At 47.5% G+C, this 9267-nt stretch overlaps 1 protein-coding gene across 1 annotated transcript in view; it reads right to left on the bottom strand.

The window, feature by feature from the left end:
- LOC138373629 (pygopus homolog 2-like) overlaps positions 1-8896 on the bottom strand; it is a 40655-nt gene extending 31759 nt beyond the window's left edge. Inside the window, exon 1 of the mRNA XM_069339965.1 lies at positions 8100-8896. Coding sequence (XP_069196066.1) covers positions 8100-8896 — 797 coding nt within the window. The remainder of the gene's footprint in view (positions 1-8099) is intronic.
- Positions 8897-9267: the final 371 nt, after the last annotated feature.

The following is a 9267-nucleotide window of genomic DNA, read 5'->3' as shown; positions in this document are numbered from 1 at the left end:
AAAGGCTTTCGACAGAGTTCCACATAAAAAGTTGTTCTGGAAACTGGAACATATTGGAGGGGTACAGGTAAGCTTCTAACATGGGTGAAAAATGTTCTAACAGATAGAAAAATGAGGGCAGTGATCAGAGGCAATGTTTTCGGACTGGAGAAATGTCACAAGTGGAGTACCACAGGGCTCAGTTCTTGCACCAGAGATGTTTATTGTCTACATAAATGATCTACCGGTTGGTATTCAGAATTATATGAATATGTTTGCTGATGATGCGAAGATAATAGGAAGGATAAGAAACTTAGATGATTATCTTGCCCTTCAAGATGACCTGGACAAAATAAGTATATGGAACACCACTTGGCAAATGGAATTTAATGTGCATAAATGCCAGGTTATGGAATGTGGAATAGGAGAACATAGACCCCACACAACCTATATATTATGTGAGTAATCTTTAAAGAATTCTGATAAAGAAACAGATCTAGAAATGGTTCTAGATAAAAAAAAAATATCACCTGAGGACCACATAAAGAACGTTGTGCGAGGAGCCTATGCCACGCTTTCTAACTTCAGAATTGCTTTTAAATACATGGATGGCGATATACTAAAGAAATTGTTCACAACTTTTGTTAGACCTGCATCTGATTAGCAGAGTTTCTTTCACCCTATGCCCCTGTTACCTAGCAGGTAAATAGGTACCTGGGTGTTAGTCAGCTGTCACGGGCTGCTTTCTGGGGGTGGAGGCCTGGTCGAGGACCGGGCCGCGGGGACACTAAAGCCCCGAAATCATCTCAAGATGACCAAAGATGGAATATGCAGCGGTTGTGTGGTGCCCATATCTTAAGAAGCACATCAACAAACTGGAAAAGGTACAAGGACACGCTACTAAGTGGCTCCCAGAACTGAAGGACAAGAGCTACGAGGAGAGGTTAGAGGTATTAAATATGCCAAAACTAGAAGATAAAAGAAAAAGAGGTGATATGATCACTACGTACAAAATAGTAACAGGAATCGATAAAATTTAAGAATTCCAGAGACCCGGACCGTCAAGAACAAGAGGTCATAGATTTTAACTAGCTAAACACAGATGCCGGAGAAATATAAGAAAAATTCACTTTCGCAAACAGAGTGGTAGACGGTTGGAACAAGTTAGGTGAGAAGGTGGTGGAGGCCAAGACCGTCAGTAGTTTCAAAGCGTTATATGACAAAGAGTGCTGGGAAGACGGGACACCACGAGCGTAGCTCTCATCCTGTAACTACACTTAGGTAATTACACTTTGGTAATTACACACACACACACACACATGTGGGGCAGGTGGCCGAGCGAACAGCACGCTGTACACGTGATCCTGTGGTCCTGGGTTCGATCCCGGGCGCCGGCGAGAAAACAATGGGCAGAGTTTCTTTCACCCTATACCCCTGTTACCTAGCAGTAAATAGGTACCTGGAAGCTAGTCAGCTGTCACGGGCTGCTTTCTGGGAGGGGGGGGGGGAAATAGTAGTAGTAGTTAGAAACTGTTAATTGACAGTTGAGAGGCGGGCCGAAAGAGCAGAGCTCAACCCCCACAAGCTCAACTAGGTGAATACACACACACACACACACACACACACACGCAAAATTAGTAGATATTATAGACAGGAATTTCCTAACACAACATGTGAAGGAAGACACAAGGGAAAGAGGAGGAGATGCACCGAGCCTATTTGACCTGATTTTCACCCAGAACGTAGAAGATATCGAGAATTTAGAGCATAAAATACCTCTAGGGGCCAGTGACCATTGTGTCCTAGTCTTTGACTACATGATGGAATTCAAACTTATGACCATGGGACAAGAGATCTGGGAAAGGAGAGTTGACTACAGGAAAGGGGACTATAAGAGGATAAGGGACTATCTGGGAGAAGTGCAGTGGGAGGAAGAAATTAGAGGAAAAACAGTCCAAGATATGATGGACCTAGTCATACAGAAATGCCAGGAGGCCGAAGAGAGATTTATACCAACAGTAAAGGGAAAAAATAAGAAGGAATATAATAACCCATGGTTTAATAGACAGTGTCAGGAAGCAAAAATGGCCAGCAGGCGGGAGTGGAGGAAGTACAGAAGACAAAGGACAGAGGACAACAGGATCAGATGCAACAGAGCTAGGAACGATTATATTAACATAAGACGAACATCGGAAAGGGACTATGAGAACGATATTGCAATCAAAGCGAAAAAACAACCTACGTTACTACACGGTCATATAAGAAGAAAAATGTCGGTGAACGACCAAGTGACAAGACTAAGGAAGACAGAGGGGGCATATACTGAAAGTGACAAGGAAATCTGCGAGGCACTGAATGCCAGTTTCCATGGAGTGTTCACTACCGAGCATGAGTAGCTCCCATTGTTGGAAGGGGTTACCCTAGATGAAAGACTATCAGATATAGAGGTGACAGCAGAGGAGGTAATGAAACAGTTGACAACTCTAGATGCAACTAAAGCAGTTGGACCAGACAAAGTATCACCGTGGATACTAAAAGAAGCAGCGCAGGCCCTCAGCGTGCCTCTGGCAATGATCTTTAATGAGTCACTTATGTCGGGAGAATTGACCAGTTGCTGGAAGAAGGCAAATGTGCCGATCTTCAAGAAAGGCGATAGGGAGGAGGCACTTAACTATAGACCTGCATCACTGACAAGCATCCCCTGTAAAATACTGGAAAGAATAATTAGGCTACGACTGGTTGCACACCTGGAGAACATTAGGTTTGTGAATAAATATCAACATGGGTTCAGGACAGGGAAATCGTGCCTAACAAACCTTCTGGAATTCTATGATAAAATAACGAGGATAAGACAGGACAGAGATGGTTGGGCAGATTGCATATTTCTGGACTGCCAAAAAGCCTTTGATACAGTACCGCACATGAGACTGCTGTTCAAACTCGAGAGGCAGGCGGGGGTGGGGGGAAAGGTCCTAGCATGGATAAGGAACTACCTAACAGGAAGGAGCCAAAGAGTTACGGTAAGGGGCGAGAAGTCGGACTGGCGAACAGTAACAAGTGGAGTACCACAAGGATCGGTGCTGGGACCAATTCTATTTCTTGTATATGTTAACGACATGTTTACAGGCGTAGAGTCCTACATGTCGATGTTTGCGGATGACGCAAAGTTGATGAGAAGAGTTGTGACAGATGAGGATTGCAGGATCCTCCAAGAGGACCTGAACAGGTTGCAGAGATGGTCAGAGAAATGGCTTCTGGAATTCAACACGAGCAAATGTAAAGTTATGGAAATGGGACTAGGAGATAGGAGACCAAAGGGACAGTACACAATGAAGGGGAACAGCCTACCTGTGACGACGCGCGAAAGAGACCTGGGTGTGGACGTAACACCTAATTTGTCTTCTGAGGCACATATAAATAGGATAACGACAGCAGCGTACTCTACGCTGGCAAAAGTTAGGACATCATTCAAAAACCTAAGTAAGAGGCATTTAGGGCGCTTTACACTGCCTACGTGAGGCCAGTCTTAGAGTATGCCGCCTCATCATGGAGTCCCCATCTGAAGAAGCATATAATGAAACTGGAAAAGGTTCAGAGGTTTGCAACGAGACTCGTCCCAGAGCTAAGAGGGATGGGGTATGAGGAGCGCCTGAGAGAACTGTGACTTACGACACTAGAAAGAAGAAGGGAGAGGGGGACATGATAGGAACGTATAAAATACTCAGAGGGCTTGACAGCGTGGACATAGACGAAATGTTCACACGGAATAGTAACAGAACGAGGGGACATGGATGGAAGCTGGAAACTCAGATGAGTCACAGAGATGTTAGGAAGTTTTCTTTTAGCGTGAGAGTAGTGGGAAAATGGAATGCACTTCAGGAACAGGTTGTGGAAGCAAATACTATTCATAATTTTAAAACCAGGTATGATAGGGAAATGGGACAGGAGTCATTGCTGTAAACAACCGATGCTCGAAAGGCGGGATCCAAGAGTCAATGCTCGATCCTGCAGACACCACTAGGTGAGTACACACGTACACACACACACACACACACACACACACACACACACACACACACACACACACACACACACACACACACACACACACACACACACACACACACACACACACACGTACACACACACACGTACACACACACACGTACACACACACGTACACACACACGTACACGTACACTCGTATGGGATATATTTTACAACATATGCCAGACCTCATATGCTTGCAAAAGTTATCCTGAGCATCTGATTCACCTCCTATGAATATCCTTTGACCACAACAGCAGTAGAACAAGGCAGCCGTAACTGTGAAGCAGTCTTATAAGAAGTGTCTTATAAGAAGAAACAATTACAGTTTTGATATTCCAAGAGTACGACTTAATCAAACTAGAAATGCTCTACAAATCAAGGGACCCAGAATGTGGAATGACCTTCCCAACCATGTTAAAGACAGTACCTCTCTCAACCAGTTTACGATAAAAACGAAGCACTACCTAATAAATTCCCTGTAACCTACCTTACCCCTATATTGTCAACCCATGTCTGTTATTTTTTTAAACAACGCTGTTTGTCGACCTAATTGTATTTGTGCTTTTTTTTCTGCCATGTTCCCCCCTTTTTATTTTTATTTGTTCTCAACACATTTTATACTTTAATCTCAATTAGTATTAAGTTTTAGTCTTTAGTGTTTTTCCTGCCCGAAACGCTTTGCGTAATAGTGGCTTTAGGCATTGTATGTACTAGTTCTATTTATAAATCCATCAATTTTTGTATAACCTCTTGTATGTATGTACTTTACCTGAATAAACATTTGAATTTTTAATTTTTTAAATTTTGTGTGTCATACAGGAGTGTTCATCTAGGGACCATTACTGGGTCATGGTCCGAGGCGCGGCTACTATGCCTAGACTGGTCTGTGACATAGCATAACGTAACGACTGTTTCCCCCAGTCATGTGTATACACGTTTAAGTGTAATAAACTAGTTGTTGTATGATATACAAGGTTGTATAAGTGCATCCCTTCTCCCTCAAGTATACGTCTCTCGTCCCTATTAAGGGTTATACCACATTATACCAGCACCACAACAATGGGTCACCACATTATACCAGCACCACAACAATGGCTCACCACATTATACCAGCACCACAACAATGGGTCACCACATTATACCAGCACCACAACAATGGGTCACCACATTATACCAGCACCACAACAATGGGTCACCACATTATACCAGCACCACAACAATGGGTCACCACATTATACCAGCACCACAACAATGGGTCACCACATTATACCAGCACCACAACAATGGGTCACCACATTATACCAGCACCACAACAATGGGTCACCACATTATACCAGCACCACAACAATGGGTCACCACATTATACTAGCACCACACCAAAGGGTCACCACATCAAAGGCTCACCACATTATACCAGCACCACATCAAAGGCTCACCACATTATACCAGCACCACATCAAAGGGTCACCACATTATACCAGCACCACATCAAAGGGTCACCACATTATACCAACACCACATCAAAGGCTCACCACATTATACCAGCACCACACCAAAGGCTCACCACATTATACTAGCACATGTTTGAGTTAGACTCGACCTATAATCTGGCAGAGTTCATTCTATATTGTGTTGTGTTGTTCTTGGCACCAGAGGCACACATCAGCACAGTTATGAGGCCACCATGGTGCCATAGTGGCCACCATGGTGCCATAGTGGCCACCGTGGTGCCATAGTGGCCAACATGGTGCCATAGTGGCCACCATGGTGCCATAGTGGCCACCGTGGTGCCATAGTGGCCACCATGGTGCCATAGTGGCCACCATGGTGCCATAGTGGCCAACATGGTGCCATAGTGGCCACCATGAGGTTATCCTTCAGGAACTTTGACAAAGAACCCTTCCGAGCACTGTATACAGCCTTTGTGAGACCTGATATTGAGTATGCTGCCCCGGCATGGAACCCCCTACTTAAGGAAACAAAACAACTATAAAAGGTCCAAAAATATGCAAGAAGGCGCATTGTTGAGCTATAAATAAAGATTGAGGGAACTGGACCTCACTACACTGGAGGAAAAAAGGAATAAGGCAGACATGATAACGACATGCAAGATACTAATGAGGCTTGACAAAGTAGATATAGAAGCAGTGTTCAAATAAAGGCGAATTCGTTGTAGTACATAGTGCAAGAGCTGCCGCCCACACTTGTCTTGACAGTGAACCCCAAGCCTAACTCTTCCTGTAGCTTGCCTCCAAGCCTCTCCACTGTCTACGACCAGGCAAGAAAGAGAAGGGTGGGCAGACTGCATATTTTTGGATTGCCAGAAAGCCTTTGATACAGTACCACACAAGAGGTTAGTGAAAAAGTTGGAGATGCAGGCTGGAGTGAAAGGGAAGGTACTCCATTGGATAGAGGAGTACCTAAACAACAGGAGACGAGTCAGTGTGAGGGGTGAGGTCTCAGATTGGCGAGACGTTACAAGTGGAGTCCCGCAGAGGTCACTCCTTGGACCTATACTGTTTCTGATATATGTAAATGATCTTCCAGAGGGTATAGACTCGTTTCTCTCAATATTTGCTGATGATGCAAAAATTATGAGGAGGATTGAAACAGAGGATGATAGTAGGAGGCTACAAGATGACCTAGACAGACTCAATGAATGGTCCAACAAATGGCTGTTGAAGTTCAACCCAACCAAATGCAAATTAATGAAACTTGGTAGTGGAAACAGGAGGCCAGACACAGGATACAGAATAGGAGATGAAGTACTTAATGAAACGGACAGAGAGAAAGATCTAGGAGTTGATATCACACCAAACCTGTCTCCTGAAACCCACATAAAAAGAATAACGTCTGCGGCATATGCGAGGCTGGCTAACATCAGAACAGCGTTCAGGAGCCTGTGTAAGGAATCATTCAGAATTTTATACCACATATGTAAGACCAATCCTGGAGTATGCGGTCCCAGCATGGAGCCCGTACCTTGACAAGCACAAGACGAAGCTGGAAAAAGTCCAAAGGTATGCCACTAGACTAGTCCCAGAACTAAGAGGCATGAGTTACGAGGAAAGGCTGCGGGAAATGCACCTTACGACACTGGAAAACAGAAGAGTAAGGGGAGACATGATCACAACCTACAAAATCCTCAGGGGTATCGACCGGGTAAACAAGGATGAACTATTCAACACTGGTGGAACGCGAACAAGGGAACACAGGTGGAAACTGAGTACCCGCATGAGCCACAGAGACGTTAGAAGGAACTTTTTCAGTGTCAGAGTAGTTAACGGATGGAATGCATCAGGCAGTGATGTGGTGGAGGCTGACTCCATACACAGTTTCAAATGTAGATATGATAGAGCCCAGTAGGCTCAGGAATCTGTACACCAGTTGATTGACGGTTGAGAGGCGGGACCAAAGAGCCAGAGCTCAACCCCCGCAAGCACAACTAGGTGAGTACCGTATACTCGTTCTCAACACTCACCAATATATCGTCAACATATCTGCAGTATATATATATAGTAGAGGCTCTGCCTCTCCATGTGACGGGCGGATGACTCATCATGCGATACAAAAGCTTGGCGAACAATTATTGTGAACAACGATTACAGAATGTCATTACAGAATTCGGCCCACTTGTTAGTATGAAGCTAAGTGACCTTTGGCAGGATAATTGTCTCCCAGGAGAGGATACTTGGTCCCCAGGAGATGATACTCGGCCCCCAGAGGAGGATACTCGGCCCCCAGGGAGGATACTCGGCCCCCAGGGGAGGATACTCGGCTCCCCAGGGGAGGATACTCGGCCCCCAGGGGAGGATACTCGGCCCCAGGGGAGGATACTCGGCCCCCAGGGGAGGATACTCGGCCCCCAGGGGAGGATACTCGGCCCCAGGGGAGGATACTCGGCCCCAGGGGAGGATACTCGGCCCCCAGGGGAGGATACTCGGCCCCCAGGGGAGGATACTCGGCCCCTAGGGGTGGATACTCGGCCCCCAGGGGAGGATACTCGGCTCCCCAGGGGAGGATACTCGGCCCCACCGGGGAGGATACTCGGCCCCCCCGGGGGAGGATACTCGGCCCCCAGGGGAGGATACTCGGCCCCCAGGGGAGGATACTCGGCCCCCAGGGGAGGATACTCGGCCCCCAGGGGAGGATACTCGGCCCCCAGGGGAGGATACTCTGCCCCCAGGGGAGGATACTCGGCCCCTAGGGGAGGATACTCGGCCCCCAGGGGAGGATACGCGGCCCCCAGGGGAGGATACTCGGCCCCTAGGGGAGAATACTCGGCCCCCAGGGGAGGATACTCGGCCCCCAGGGGAGGATACTCGGCCCCCAGGGGAGGATACTCGGCCCCCAGGGGAGGATACTCGGCCCCTAGGGGAGGATACTCGGCCCCCAGGGGAGGATACTCGGCCCCTAGGGGAGGATACTCGGCCCCCAGGGGAGGATACTCGGCCCCCAGGGGAGGATACTCGGCCCCCAGGGAAGGATACTCGGCCCCCAGGGGAGGATACTCGGCCCCCAGGGGAGGATACTCGGCCCCTAGGGGAGGATACTCGGCCCCCAGGGGAGGATACGCGGCCCCCAGGGGAGGATACTCGGCCCCTAGGGGAGAATACTCGGCCCCCAGGGGAGGATACTCGGCCCCCAGGGGAGGATACTCGGCCCCCAGGGGAGGATACTCGGCCCCCAGGGGAGGATACTCGGCCCCCAGGGGAGGATACTCGGTCCCTAGGGGAGGATACTCGGCCCCCAGGGGAGGATACTCGGCCCCTAGGGGAGGATACTCGGCCCCCAGGGGAGGATACTCGGCCCCAGGGGAGGATACTCGGCCCCCAGGGGAGGATACTCGGCCCCCAGGGCAAGACATTATAGTGTATTATAAAAATACATTTACTCAGGCCTATAAGTAGGATGAAAATGCAATATGGGACATAACTTATATGGATTGTAAACCTCACAGTGAAAACACAAGGATTGGTCCTATCATTTAATATAACAACCCTCATTGAGCTTCGCCTCATTATGAGAAGCAACATGTCTTCCTCCTCTGACAAACTGAAGTGTACTGATGAAGTGTATCGATATGAGTGTATAATACTGTGGACGGTGCGCTCCGAACTGTATGCCATGTTGGACACTCCACGAGTACTGTCAGTAGAGGTCTCACTTACGAGCAGGAGGTATTAAGCAACATCAGAGCAGGACATAGTGAAGAACACCATAATAATCACAGGCGCC

Source organism: Procambarus clarkii, chromosome 43 (assembly GCF_040958095.1).
Source record: "Procambarus clarkii isolate CNS0578487 chromosome 43, FALCON_Pclarkii_2.0, whole genome shotgun sequence".
NCBI lineage: Eukaryota > Metazoa > Arthropoda > Malacostraca > Decapoda > Cambaridae > Procambarus > Procambarus clarkii.
Note: the sequence above shows the minus strand (reverse complement) of the source record. Positions and strands in the feature narration are given on the sequence as shown.